The 14,424-nt window shown below is 50.2% G+C and overlaps 6 protein-coding genes across 6 annotated transcripts; 3 read left to right on the top strand and 3 right to left on the bottom strand.

Moving 5' to 3' along the window:
* The first annotated feature begins 362 nt into the window (after positions 1-362).
* BO83DRAFT_463463 (sodium:solute symporter family protein) lies at positions 363-2,699 on the top strand. The gene is made up of 4 exons (XM_025537356.1): positions 363-644; positions 704-965; positions 1,020-1,297; positions 1,350-2,699. The coding sequence occupies exons 1-4, from the start codon at positions 375-377 to the stop codon at positions 2,550-2,552; spliced, it is 2,013 nt and encodes a 670-aa protein (XP_025389305.1). The 5' UTR covers positions 363-374; the 3' UTR covers positions 2,553-2,699.
* BO83DRAFT_377504 (uncharacterized protein) lies at positions 2,571-3,979 on the bottom strand. The gene has a single exon (XM_025531011.1). The coding sequence runs from the start codon at positions 3,871-3,873 to the stop codon at positions 2,653-2,655; it is 1,221 nt and encodes a 406-aa protein (XP_025389304.1). The 5' UTR covers positions 3,874-3,979; the 3' UTR covers positions 2,571-2,652.
* A 1,238-nt stretch (positions 3,980-5,217) lies between these two features.
* Positions 5,218-7,330, top strand: BO83DRAFT_245910 (C6 zinc finger domain protein). The gene has a single exon (XM_025527004.1). It carries the CDS (start codon positions 5,338-5,340, stop codon positions 7,057-7,059), a length of 1,722 nt encoding a protein of 573 aa, XP_025389303.1. The 5' UTR covers positions 5,218-5,337; the 3' UTR covers positions 7,060-7,330.
* Positions 7,331-7,600: 270 nt separating this feature from the next.
* On the top strand, positions 7,601-8,672 carry BO83DRAFT_310578 (aromatic alcohol reductase; the record flags this gene model as incomplete). Its single annotated transcript, XM_025527443.1, has 2 exons — positions 7,601-7,669; positions 7,728-8,672. The coding sequence occupies 2 exons, from the start codon at positions 7,601-7,603 to the stop codon at positions 8,670-8,672; spliced, it is 1,014 nt and encodes a 337-aa protein (XP_025389302.1).
* A 424-nt stretch (positions 8,673-9,096) lies between these two features.
* BO83DRAFT_397915 (cytochrome P450) lies at positions 9,097-11,115 on the bottom strand (the record flags this gene model as incomplete). Its single annotated transcript, XM_025533217.1, has 9 exons — positions 9,097-9,283; positions 9,343-9,580; positions 9,668-10,140; positions 10,201-10,297; positions 10,367-10,453; positions 10,532-10,703; positions 10,752-10,871; positions 10,933-10,974; positions 11,032-11,115. 9 exons carry the CDS (start codon positions 11,113-11,115, stop codon positions 9,097-9,099), a joined length of 1,500 nt encoding a protein of 499 aa, XP_025389301.1.
* An 837-nt stretch (positions 11,116-11,952) lies between these two features.
* Positions 11,953-13,038, bottom strand: BO83DRAFT_387783 (uncharacterized protein; the record flags this gene model as incomplete). The annotated part of the gene is made up of 4 exons (XM_025532735.1): positions 11,953-12,097; positions 12,229-12,366; positions 12,447-12,641; positions 12,716-13,038. 4 exons carry the CDS (start codon positions 13,036-13,038, stop codon positions 11,953-11,955), a joined length of 801 nt encoding a protein of 266 aa, XP_025389300.1.
* Between the last annotated feature and the right edge of the window lie 1,386 nt (positions 13,039-14,424).

The following is a 14,424-nucleotide window of genomic DNA, read 5'->3' as shown; positions in this document are numbered from 1 at the left end:
ACGCTACTGGCCGACAAAGCCTATCAGATCCTCTCCCGCTGGTGTTGCCATCGGCGGCAGGGCGCACGCCATATCCCCTCCCACCAGCAAGGGGCCACCCGATCTCTGTCTAGAAACTCAGTTCATCCACCGTGAAATCAATGCCGTATTAAGCGGCTCACAGCTGCATCCTTGTAGCTTCCCCGCCCTGTTCTCGGCCGGGTTATGTATAACGCCATCATAGCCAAGAACAGCGTGACACTGACGGTTATCGGCGAGCCGCTAGGCATTGTGCTCATCCGGCAGATACTTAAATCATGATGCCTGGCATCCATGTAACTTCCTCGGTAACCCGAGGCTGATGGTCATTTTTGCCGCGTAGCGCATTGGTCACCATGGCAGCTGTCGAACTCGTTACGCAAGGGACGGCCTATGGCCTCCTTATCGGCCTTGGTGTGTTCTTCTGCGGGGTGATTCTTATCGCAATCAAGGTGCAGAAAGTGTATCTCTCTGAGGATTCTGGCACGTCGGAGATGTTCATGGTCGCAAATCGATCAGTTGGCACAGGTTTGACTGCGTCTGCTGTGTTCTCCTCGTGGATGTGGATCAACGAGACGGTGCTATCTGCGGCGATGTGCTATCGCTATGGATTGGCAGTCCCGCTAGTATGTTTAAAGCCTTTAATTTTAGTTATGTCAGATGCTGATATGTATCACTCATACAGTGGTGGGGATCGGGTCTCTGTTTCCAGATCGCCTTGATGGCTGCCTTGGGTGTCATGGCCAAAATCCGGGTCCCGTATGCCCACACATCGCTTGAGATTACTCGTATGCGGTACGGCTGGATCGGACATGTTATCTACATGGTCTTGAACTTAACGAACAACGTATTTGGCTGTGCCTCGATGATCTTGACCGGATCCCAGCTTATCAACGGTGTTTCCGGCATGAACTTCGTTGCTGCGACCATTCTAATTCCCCTAGGAGGTAAGCTCGGTCAGTGAATAACACAGGGTATTATACTGACAAAGTATGGCAAAGTCGTTCTTTACACGGCTGTCGGGGGCCTGAAGGCGACGTTTCTGACCGACTTTCTGCACACCGCAGTCGCCTTAATTCTGATAATTTATTTTACTCTCTCCGTCCTCACACATCCCGAGGTTGGCGGATTGGCTGGACTTTACGACAAGGTGGTCGCAACTGCGAGCGAAAATTACATCTCCGGGAACTTTGAGGGATCGCTGCTCACAATGAAATCGAAAGGCGCCATTATCTGGGGCTTGATCTTGAAATTCGGTAATCTAGCTCTGGTAGTTATGGTAGGCCCATCCATTCCTTTCCTGGAAAACATTAAGACTCACTCTGATATAGGACACTGCGTTTTGGCAAAAGTCCTTCGCTAGTGAAGTGAATTCTACCGTACCGGCATACAACTTGGCTGCCATAGCTGTCTTTGGTATCCCCTGGGGTTTAGGCACTGTTATTGGCCTGACTGCTCGAGCGCTCCACCACACTCCCATCTGGCCCACCTATCCCGTTGATATCACGACAACTGAGGTCAGCAAAGGCATGGTGATGCCGTACCTGGTCAAAGCCCTTCTTGGAGAGTCTGGAATGATCGCCTTTTTCGTGCTGTTATTCATGGCATTGACCAGCACCGTCTCATCCTCAATGATCGCCGTCAGCAGTATTCTGTCGTTTGATATGTACAAGACGTATATCAACCCCCAAGCCAGTGATCGCCGGCTCCTGGGAGTTAGTCACATAACAGTCGTATTCCATGCCATCTTTATTACCGGAATTTCCATTGCTCTCAACTACGGGGGCGCCAATATGACGTGGATCGGCTACTTTCGGCCTATTCTGTCCTGTCCAGGGATCATCCCTCTCGGACTGACTCTGTTCTGGTCCCGCCAGACGCGCCTCGCCGCTATCGCTTCGCCAGTGCTTGGCTTCTTTACTGGTCTCGCTATTTGGCTCGCCACGGCCAAGTCAATGTATGGGGCCGTGAACATGACCACGACTGGCGAAGAGCTGCCCGCACTATACGGCGCTATCGGCTCTTTCTTCTCGCCTGCTCTCTATTCCGTGGTAATTTCTCTATACCGTCCGTACGCGTTCGACTGGAGAGAGTTCCTCAGGATCGAACTCGCCGAAGAAGCACCGACCAGGACCTCGCCGCCTGCAGCTCAAGAGACCAAGGTTGAAGGGGTCTATATCTCGACGGATGCCAGCCCGACGTCAACCCCGAGCCGTCTCAGTTTAGACGACGTGCGCCACCCTTTCACAGAAGACACCCTGCGCAAGCTGCACCGATGGTCATGGATCGCGTGGGCCATGTTCGTGGTTTTGGTTTTGATTACCTTTGTGCTCTGGCCAATGCCGCTCTATCGCGACTATATCTTCACTAAATCATTTTTCTCGGGGTGGACTACGGTCGCAATCATCTGGCAATTCTGTGCCTTTTTCGCTGTTGTGGTCTATCCACTGTACGACGGACGGTTCGAGATTGCCAAGGGCGTACAAGGCGTACTAACGTCAAGTCGTGAGCTCATCGACCGGCACAAAAGTTAGAATGGGTTTTGTCAGAAATTTCTAGAACATGTATTATTAGATCTAATCATCGATCGATGGTACTTCATCTCACATATACATTAAGTTCCGCACGGAGACACTAGTTATCCTTCTTCGCCTCACTGGCGAGCTTCTCCATCTGCTCCTTTCTCTTCTTCAAAACCTGCTGGATTTCATCCATCGTCTCCTTGAGGACATTCTCAGCCTCCTTGCCCTTCTTCTCCTGCAGCGTGCGAAGCGACTGCAACTGGCCCAGAACATTCGATCCTCCAGGAACCATATCCGCCCACTTGCTCAAATCAAAAGACCCACTTTGCTGTGCCTGATCGACCTTCTCCTTGACATACTTTTCCACCTGCTCCGTCTTGCCTGATGACGCAGCCTCCTTCACCATACCCCACAACTCACTAACATTGCCCTTCTTCAACGCATCCGCATTATTCTCCACCAACTCCTTGACCTTCGGATTCTTATCCAAGTACTGCTTACTCTCCTCCAACCCCTTCTGCCACATCTCATCCCCAAGCTTCTGCAACTTCTCCGACTTCTCCTGAATAAGCTTCCTTACCTCCTCCACCGACGCAAGACTGAATCCCTTCTTGGCCACTCCGGCAAGTTGCTCCCTCGTCTTATCCACCTCCTCCTTTGCCTGCGGTCCATACGCTTCTCCCATCTCCTTCAACTGTTTCCATCCACCACCAACCTTCTCCTGCAACCACGGGTGGTTATCAAGAATATCTCCGGCAGCATCGCCAGACAACTCCATCAAGCGCGTCAGACTCTTCTGCAGCACCTGCAATGCCTGAATAGCGGTATCCGCATTCGAACCACCCTTGCTTCCCAGCGACTTCAGCTCCTTATACGCATCCCGCACGATGCTATCCACTTCAGGCCCATGCCGTTGCTTCACCTTCTCCAGATCATCGAACGCAGTATCAATATGCTGGCTCACGCCCGGGAGAAACACCGCATAGCTCTTCAGCGTATCGCGCAGCCAGTTCAGCGCCTTGTCCGGCTCTGGAGCGTTGTTGATGATACCTTGCTTTACTTGATCGGCATAGACCTGTGTCTGTTTCATGGTCTTGACGGCTTTGCGGGCTCCCGAAAAGTGGTACCATGTGTAGCCGGTGACGATGGCGACGAGACCGCCGCTGAGACCGCCGACCAGGGCGGGATTGCTGCTGCCGGTGCCAGTGGAGCCGGAGGAAGAGGACGAAGATGAGGACGAGGATTGGAATCGAGCGTTACGGTAGCGACTGGCTGATTGGCGGAGGCGTTGCTGTCGCAGACAGCGGGTTGCGACTCTGGGGGATCTGTTCATCATGATTGTGGTGATGTAGGTGTTGCAAGGGAGGATTGAGAGGTTCAATGGCAATGAGTAGTTGTATGTGATGAGTAAATTGGGAGAATATCTTTAGAGGATACACTTGAAGGGAGTTATATAGTCAGGAATAAAGTAAACGGAGTGGTTGAATCACTCCCCGTCAACATGACGCACGCCAAGCATTACACGAACTAGTCCATAAATAGCTATCCACTAACCACAAACAGCTAGTGAGATCTATCTTATCTCGCATCCGAGCCCCATCCTACTTGGTTAATTACGTTCATCACATCACTACATCATAGCCTATCCCAAAAGACCTGAATAACGTCATCACAACATCCAATCCCATCAATATTTGCATTGGAATTAAGAATTGGCAGCTCGTAACTTGGCACACGTCTTACAGCGCTCGATCTCCTTTCTCTGCCCTGAATCCGGCTGCTCCGCATACGGGACCCTCTGCGGCTATCTCGTCTCTAATCCGTTCTCCCTCTTGGTACTTCATAACATGCAACGTCCCCGAATAGGTTGTGGGCTTCGTGATTTCGAACATTCAATCAGGCATTTTATCACATTGCCAATGCATTAGCAGCCGTTATATGAACCTAGGATTCCGAACTTTCCGCTGTCAGGGCCTTTTGCTAATAGCACCGGGACGTTTGTGAGCCCGTAGGTTGATGCGAGTTCATCATGCCCTTGGAGGTAGAACGGGTTATCTGCCCATTCAGCTGGGATTGGCTGAATTCTCTTGAAGGGAGCCCGAGGCGTTGTGTTAGTTCGGTGGGATGGAGGTGCCTGTGGGGGTGGGGTGGACTGGGGCTTACTTTGGGTTCGGTTGACATGGTAATAAGGATGAGAGATCGAGTCTGATTCTTTGCCAGCATTGGTAGGAACACTTAAGTCCCCCAACCCCATCAAAAACGGCTAGACCTCAGTCACTTTACTATCTTCTTGAGACAGTCCGTTTCTCAGGCGCATTAACCAACTCGGAGGCACTGGTTTTGAGAGCTTTGGGTACGGCTAACGAACCTCAATCTGATCTGTATGGGACAAATACATCTTCCCCTTCTGGAACGTCCGGCACCAATATATTTTCCTCCTCTGGTATCTCGACAGCCTTAAGCTTCTTCATCCCCACCTTTTCCACCCCCTTCTCCGCCTTTACCCGTAGAATATCTGGCCATGTCGTGGGCGTACGTATTTCGAAGATGTCGCATTGCCTGGCCTGTATAAATCGGCTTAATGCCTTAGGCATCAGTCGTAGGTAGTCACGTGCCGTCAGCGGACCACGGAACCTTTCGACATTGCTTACTATCTAGCTCATGAGCTGTTCCATAGCTCGAGTCAATATACAGCGCAACTCGATCGCTGCAAGTTGAATGCAGAAGATACGCGCGCTGGGTTGACGGTTGTGCCTATCCCATAGGGGGCTGTGGAGCCTGAACTCACCTATCTGCCATGTCGACAACTTCCAAGCGTAAGCGTGCGAGGAAGGCCTGCAATCCATGCCACCAGCGAAAGCGGAGATGTGACAACCGATATCCCTGCGGCATGTGCACCACATACGACTATAGCTGCAGATATGATGACTACGCGACGGGTACTGTGGGTGATAGCGTGGATGACCCGCCCCAAGCTAAGCGTATCAGCGTTGATGGAAGAAGTCGTTTGGCCAACCGGCCTCACGTAGAGCAAGGGCACCGCGAAGCCAAGGCCAATAGCTCGTCGACGAAGAGTCCCGCCACCGTAACCAGCACACCACCTGGACTCTTCGACGAACAGAAGTTCAGATATACGGGAGCATCTGCGGCTATGGCTTTTCCACATGTTCTGGGTGTTAATCTTGGTGGTGACAGTCCTCCGAGAATGCGGTCATGCGCCTACAACTTTGGTAACCGACCAGACGAGGTTTCAAACCCTCATAGCTTTCTCGGGGATCTGATCTCCGAGCAGGACCTCAACCACTATGCGGGGGTGTATTTCACTGTCATGAACCCGATCGGCGACATCCTGGACCCCACAATATTCGCCGATCGGTGTCATCAGTACTACGATGGCGGTTATAGTACAGATATTACATTCGCTGCTGTGGCTGCTGGCGTAGCCTGCCTCGGGTCCTTCCTCTCCTCCAATAGACATCCACGGGAGACTGACCTGGTGCTGTACGCCAAAGCAATTCTCGATGATCCAGCGTCCATGCGCACGCTAAACATTGATCACATCGTCGCATGGGACATGCGTGCCTTCTATCTTCGCGCGACAAGTCGCCCCAAAATTGCCTGGATTGCCTCCTGCACTGTCATGCACCTGTGTGAAACAGTGGGGTTGCACGACGAAGCGAGCATCAAGAAGGTAGCATCCAAGGCTGGCGCTGCTGTCCTTGGGCTTGATGCTGACCGGCTCAGAAGAATATTTTGGGCCTCGTGGGCTGCACACAATATGCTGTCGTATGAGCAAGACTGTTCCGCTGTACACTTTCGCTCTGTGACATGTCAGTCTTTCATCCCAACACCGGGGTCTGTTGCCGACCAGTTCGTCCGATTAGTCCAATGTACCCCTGCACCAAACTCCCCCTTTCGTCTGGACTCGGAGCCCGCGGACCTGAATGAGGAACTATTTGAACGTCTAAAAGCAGTGACTGAACTCAAAGTAACCCATCCATTCCTAGTGGTGACCGCGGCAGACATCGCCTTTTGCTTTTATCGCCGCTTGTACCAGGCCCAGGTGTTGCCATCGGACGAATTCATCAGTCTCATCATTGATTGTGGCAATGCAGGATTGAAGGCGGCCGAGCAGCTCGCTAACGAAGGTCATCTATTCTGGAATGTCCTCGGCAGCGTCTTCCAATACGCTTGCGTTCTGTTGGCGATTGACAGTCTGATCGCCTCCGCTCATCTCGGCACTGTCTTCAAGCGGTTAGAGAACTTAGTCAAGGCGGCCGATACAACACTGACGCGCGAGGCATTGTCAATGGCACGACATCTACTCAGCCTCAAAACTACTAAAAAGCGCAAGGAGCTGGCTGAGCTGGAAGCGATTGAGGCAGGCTTTCAATCTGGTCTGACACCGCCAGAACCAGAGGCCAACGCCTCTATACCTGACATAAGCTGGGAGCTGTACTGGGATCAGTTCTTTCTCGGGCCGTATCTGCCGATGTTCGGTGGTGAGGTACAGCTATAGTGGGACTTACTATGCGGACTGTAAATATGTATTCCGGAGAGTAGTTATGCTGCAAGAGATACCATACTGCTTACTGGGAACTTCGATGTTCAGAATCGTAAAGATGCAACCACGTGAGCGGCGTTGATGCGGCTATTGCGGCGATACTCTTGCTAGTGCGGAGTTAATTGACTATCTCCGCATCGCCGCTCTTGTTGGCGTGCGGCGGCGGCGGCGGAGATGAGCGGGAATCTCACCTCATCATCACCTTACGCTCCTTCAGTGGGCGAAAGCCGCCCAATTACAATCGGCGATGGTGGTAATCCCTTAAGTCCGATCGTGTCGGGGCTAGGACTTCCGAGATTTGAAATGTGATGCAGTCTGGTTTGGGTCCAAAGTCATTGAAGTAGAAGGATCGACACTTGACCTCCAACACATAAATAGACGCTCGCCCTCACTTCAGTTCAGCATCCACACGAGCTCAATCACTACACTCAAACACAACAGTATTCCCACTACACCTTTCAAAGAAACTCAACCTCAAGCCCAAAAAGCAAACGAAATGGCCAAGTACGCAAAAGACCAACCCGCCGGCTTCGAGAACGTCATCGAGCGCGTCGCCATCATCGGAGTAAGTCACTCTGCCTATCACAAACGCCATACACAGCATCACTAACACACACCTTCAGGCTGGAGGCACCGTGGGATTCCACATCGCCACCGAGCTCCTCAAAACCGGCAAACACACAGTTACAGCCCTGACCCGGGCCGACAGCACCAACAAACTCCCTGAAGGGGTCCAAATCGCCCATATCAACTACAATGATGAAGCAAGCATTGTCTCCGCCCTGAAGGGCCAGCAATTCCTCATCATCACCATGTCCCCCACAGCGCCCCGGGACACCCACAGCAAGATCGTCCAGGCAGCCGCCAAGGCCGGTATTCCCTACATCATGCCGAATGGGTACGGCGGGGACATCGACAAGGTCAAGCTAGGCGAGGAGACCTTCCTCGGCCCTATCCAAAAAGCCAACCGAGACCAGGTCGCCCAGCTCGGTATGCAGTGGATTAATGTGTGCTGTGGATTCTGGTACGACTATAGCTTGGCGGGCGGAGAAGTGCGCTTCGGGTTCGACTTTGACAAGCGGACTGTGACTTTCTACGATGATGGCACTACTAAGAACACGACGTCGACGTTGGCGCAGGTTGGGCGGGCCGTGGCGAAGGTGCTCAGTCTTAAGGAGCTTCCCGAGGATGAGAGTGATCAGAGTCTTACGTTGTCGTCGTTCCTGAATAAGTCGTTCTACATCAAGAGCTTCGTTGTCAACCAGAAGGATATGTTTGAGAGTGTCAAACGTGTTACTGGGACTACGGATGCTAATTGGACGATTACTCTTGAGAGTACTAAGAAGCGGTATGAGGAGGGATTGGCTCTGGTTAAGGGTGGTAACATGGCTGGATTTGCTAAGTTGCTGTACGCAAGAGGGTTTTACCCGGAGGATCCGAGTGATCACTTGGACAAGGTGCAGAATGAGCTGCTTGGATTGCCGGAGGAGAGCTTGGATGATGCTACCAAGGATGCTATCGATTTGGTCAAGAAGCTGCAGGCTCGTGCTGAGCGTATGGCGTCCTAAAGGAAGAGTCTACGGATTCGATGTTTGCGATGTGGAAGTGAGCGGTTCTCAATTCTTGATATTACAGTAATAATTTGATTATCGACTTGTTTTCTTAGAATACTTCCCTTCACAATGTCCATAATAACCCTGCTCTCATCCGTAGCACAAATAGCACTTTCGTCTCCAATAACTTCCCCCTAACCCCAATTCCTTCCCCTGGTTGATACGACCTCGCTCAGATTTCGTCGACTTCTTGAAATCCTTAGTACCCTATCACCCCAGTTCGTGACTAGAATTGTACATAATACTACATGTTGTGGAGGACAGGGTTCCCCATCTTCTCAGCCATACCTAATCAAGCGCGGTCGACAAAAGTTTGCCCGTCCAGTCCTGACATCCAGGTCACCAAGACACTTTCACCCTGCACTTTTGGGCGTGAGAATCAAGAACGACCATCGTCCTCAGTCGCCCTCTTGCTAAATAGCACTCGCGTCGACGCAAAGGGCATGCGGAAATCCTCCCAAGTCCACCATCTCGGTGCCTCAGGGTCCGCCAATCGCAAGCTATAGTTGGTCACAATATGCACAACGATGATTTTGATCATAAAAGCAGCATGGTGTCTTCCTGGGCTAAGTGGGACCGGTTAGTATAGGCCGTGACAAAATATATTGATGGGTATTGAGCAAACCAAGCGAGAGATCCATAGCCCCAGATCAAATGATTCTCAGAGACGTCGGCAAATTTGTTCGATGTATCTTTGCATCGTCCGTTAATGAATCGCTTGCCGTCGAATTTCTCGGGGTCCGGGTAGATGTGCTCATTGCGTGTGGCATCGTACGAGGATACGCAAAGGATTGATCCGGCCGGAATAGAGAGGGGCACGGACGAGAACGAATAATCGGTCAGGGCTTTGCGGCGGATCGCGACTACACCCAGAGTCCCGAAGGGAAGGAATTAGAGACACAAGTGCCCAGGACTCAGCTGGCAGGGCTGCACCTGAAAAATCTACTTACTTTTATCCAAGGAATTCACTCGTGCAGTTTCTCGCACGAAACTATCCAAAAGTGGTAGCTCGTTGATCTTGCTTGCAAGGTCGTCTTGGCTCTGCAGGGCCTCGTCTCGGAGCGCATCCTGCCACTCGGGCCGCAGGCACAACTCAACCAGAATTGCGTGTAGGTTTACCCACGGCTGGTGCGAAGCTGCTAGCCAGAGGCCCAGGAGTGATTGGGAAAGTCTCTCTGGTGTCCAGTAGCTGCGGTCTGCTGTCGATAAGTCAACCATATGATAAAGGAGTGTCAACTGTGGACCACGATCATTAGTCGGGGTAGATCCCATGCTGCAGTAAAGCTCTAGAATATTAGCCCAAACCTTCTTGATCTCTGGTTTTTCATCCAAAATATCAATTCCAGCAGTTATCACGTCAATCAGCCTGTCTTGGATCAGGTGCATTGCCGATCCACGCCAGGTGATCATTGCATGGACGAGACTAGATGAATGGAGTAAGTTAGTAGAGTACCCGCATAGCGACTGTTGACTTTAAACATACGGTGCAATAAATCTTGGAGTTAGCTGAAATGCAGCCGAACATGCTTTGATCTGGCGTGGGTGATTCAACAAGGCGTCTCGAAGACGCGGGTCAGACGCTGTAGTCAAATTATTCGCGTTCAGAGTGGCATTTTCGTCAAACTGTGGTCAGTAGGGATAGAACTTACTCATATTCCCCCCGAAAAACCACGCGCCCATGAGACGTGAGAGGATCGTTTCGCTAAATAGAGCTAGACGGATAGACGTAGTGCCTCCTGGCAAGTCAACTCAATGACTGATACAATATAGCTTGGCAGGTATGCTAGTAACCGATTTCCAGCGAGCGAACGTACCAGAAGAGATTTTCGCATCCACAATGGTCTTCAGGTGATGAAGAAGATACGGGTATAGTTCCTCGAACTGGGTCGGACCTCGCACCTGAAGAACCCGGCTAAGAAGACGCGACTTTCTCGTGTTGACCTCGTTGTGGTCTGCGCCGTTCAACGTATGTTTGAATCCGAACAGCTGGGAAGGTTAGAGCTCTGTGCCATTATTCTAATTTGGCGGACTTACGTCTGAATAGACCGCTCGCTGAGATAAGACTGATGTCTCGCTGAGCTCGGTCATTATTTTTTTGGTTGCTGGGATCATGATTGGCTCCGGCGCCCAGGGACGGTAGTACCGATGGTCACGCTGCGGAGGTTAGAATATATTCATAACCATATATCGCTTTGCTCGTGGCCGCATCACGTACGAAGTCACGGACTACATTCCGGATGTTGGTGATATGATTTTTCTGTTTGGTGACGTGTTAGTTCGCCGTACCAAGGTGGAGAGGCAGACCTGACCGTACCTCAATCACCGAGTAGTACAGCACATTTGTTATCAGGAGTGCGCAGGCCACAGCTAACAGCCAGGGGTAAAATGCATCTGCCATGGTGATGAGTGCGCCGATGTATCCAACGAAAATCGTAGACATCATGCAGTTGGGAGACGGAAGGAAGCAGTATGTGCGCACGAAGTTGAACTTGTTCCAGAGACCTGGCAAGCCCATTCACCTTTATTCGAATGCAAACACTGGGTGTGAGCTGATACTTGTTTGCTTGAAATCAAGAGAGGCAAATGTTCTTCAATCAAGTGGACCAAATTAAGCAAACAAGCTTTGGAAGGAATGTTCGAGCTTCTATCAAAAGTACATTGAAGTCATTTGGATCCAGATGATTATAGCCCCTATAATGACTCTAGTAGAGGCCTCCCAGCAAGAGCACTTCCAGAGTTACTACCACAAGGCCCACTGTTTCATACATCTATGGGCAATACTTGTCCCTAGAGACTGACTTCGTGGTCTAAATGGCATGATGATACTAATATGACATTAAGCGCACTATGCATTCTGCACGGTACTCTATGCCAGTGAAACAGCATTCACCAATCGTAAACAGAAAGGCCTGAGCATCAACTGCCTTAACTTAGCACTGTGATGTCCTGGGTAAGGAGTATACTGTTAATAGTCTAAACGCCAAGTACTACCCGTCACTTCTAATCCAAAGAACAGAGTTTGGTTGTTCACATTTACGTGTACAAGAAAGAGCAACTAAAGAGCAACTACAGAGCATCAAAGCATAATTACTGACAAGAAGTAAATAGATCTTTCGGAGAGAAAATATACATAAAAGAACACCAAACTATCCAAAATCCTGATTATGGAAAGATTGGAACGAGAGCGCTAACTTTTCTAGACTCTAGTTGACTCAAGACAGCAAGGAAATTACAATCATCTCCCCACATATTCAAACTTCTTTTTCAGGTGGTTGTAAATGTGAGCATACTCGGCCACATCAAACTCCCAGTTACCAATGACCTTGGTGCTCGCACTGCAGACTTTCATGTCTTTGGCATTGTATGCCTTGCAGTACGGCCTATTCATAAGTATGTCAGATCTAGATATCGAAAATGATGCAGAAGGAAGCATAGCCACACGTATTACGTAAACGGATAGAGACGATTTCCACTCACCTAACACTAGCTGTTCTCCCAGCCCTGGTTATACCTCGTAATCTCGAACCACGACCTTACTGAGCTTTTCGAGGTCTCGTTATATGCCCGAGTTTGGTTTGCATGGTATAAGGTATGCAAGGGGTGTTTCTGCTCTTCCTGCGAGTTGTCCGTGACTCCGACCAGGATTGCACTAAAAAAGCGATGGCAGATGCCATCCAGTTAGCCCATGAATCCGCGTCAGAAGTGAAGGTCTGGGTATACACGACGTACTTTTTCCCACCATCAGCAGTTGATGCAAAAGTAAATTCCTCCGCAGATTTCCAGGGCTGATGATCCGCCCAGGCACTTGTTGCAGGGCTGGCTTGTATCCCATACTTGGCTCGGTTTGCGAATGGTTGTTTCTTGGCCGCACTGCCGAACTTTACCTGTCGGTTCTTGTCGGCTGTCCTTTGGCTCACCTTTTGCCTAGATTCTAGTCAGCATATACCTACATCTCCAGGTCAAAATTGCGAAGTGAGAGTTATCTTAGGCACCCTCACATTACTGCAGGCTTCCCATTGCATAGCATGGCCCAGCAGTCAACATCGTAAGACAGAGCATCCTCTCCGCGGATCTCAACCTCTGCTCGGATTGGATTGTTCTTTGTGTCTCCGATATTGGAGCGCGGTTGTAGGACCGAAGAATCGGTTACAGGAAGAGCAATGACATGGTGGAAACCCGAAACACAAAGCAGGGCTGCGATAAAATGCGGAAGGCTTTCATCTCGGTAGAAAGTTAGATTGCTATGAGTATAGCTTCGAGTGTACTCTAATTGTCGGCAGCTTTCCAATCGCTTTCTTTGTGGAATTTGGTGTATATACATTCTTGCTGTCAAGGATGTTGTGGTTCATGATAAATTTTTGCTATCCGCTTAGCAGGTGTGAACCAATCTATATCTCTCTACACTGGGGCTTACGCTGGTGAGGCCATACAATCAACAGGAAAAGGAAGTCGCATATAAGCTTCCTGTCACGAATCTTGATTCAGACCGGACCCCAAGGGGCGGTCAAGTCTGAAATGGTCAACATTGGTTGAGCCGGCCCCAGGCCGTACGCATATCGAGCGCGACTCTTTCCCAGACTGGGGCACCGAGCTCCTGATTGGCGACTACTCCACTAGCTTCAAAGGGGCTACGTACACTGAGCTACGTTCCTTTACTCTATCCAATATTGCCGAGCTTGAGGCAAGAGGGAGGCTGGCTCCCTTGACCCAGACTGGATCGCGATCATGGATGAAGGATCGCTTCGAGATAGGACAGTGGTCATGCAATACAACAAATAGCTGTCCATGTGGGCTCAGAACCTCGAAGATGCAGAGGAACCACTTGAGATTCCCGGTGACGCTGATATAGAGGGCGATGATATCTGGTGGAAGTGGCGGGTGCCCTTCTCGGATGCCCAGCAGATGTTCAACAGTGTTGATTGTGGTGACCCTCCAGGGATTCAGTTGCGTTCTCGCCCAGAATTCCTGGGTTCGGATGGGGTTCTCAAGGTGGACGTTATTCGGAAAGCTATACGTGGAGACAGGTGATCCTATTTATCGCGTTATACATAGAGGTCTGGAGTTGCAGGATCAAGAGTAAATTTGTGCATTGCTTTCTGTATCTATCCCACGGAGGTTCATTCGTAACATAGCTTGATTTGAGCATACATAATTTGAGACGACACTACATCTTGATCGAAAAGAGAGCTTGATTTGTCTGTTGTTGAGCAGTTATGTGAAGCCCAGACTTATGCCCTCCTCTGGCTTCTTTCCGACACTAATCATAGGGAGGAATGTAGATAAGGTTTGCCGGAGCTTTCTAGGCTTAAGCTAAAATACTGAACTAGAGGCCTCGATTCTTGTAGTTTCATGAAACTTACCTTAGCCACTGCCACGGCGTAAGAGAATATCAATCTGCTAGGTGACTCTTCTACCATGGTCACTGCATGTAATTATACCTGAGTAAATTTAGTGCGAAGAGCCCATATAACAGCCCATCCAGGCACAAAACATATCACAAGATATATACAATGACCTACATGGGGTTAATCCTCGTTCTACAAGAGGGCCAGCGGCACCTACTAGTTCATTGTGCTCAAAGTCTACGCAAATACGTGAGTGAGAGAGTGGACACCATGCCACGCCTCAAAAATAATACCGTTCTCATGCAGACATGACCTTCAACGCTCGCCAGCATTCAATGGGGTTTGGCTCTTCAAAGTAGATA

The sequence above is a fragment of the Aspergillus eucalypticola genome (assembly GCF_003184535.1).
Source record: "Aspergillus eucalypticola CBS 122712 chromosome Unknown BO83scaffold_9, whole genome shotgun sequence".
Taxonomy (NCBI): domain Eukaryota; kingdom Fungi; phylum Ascomycota; class Eurotiomycetes; order Eurotiales; family Aspergillaceae; genus Aspergillus; species Aspergillus eucalypticola.
This window is presented reverse-complemented; position numbering and strand designations above follow the sequence as displayed.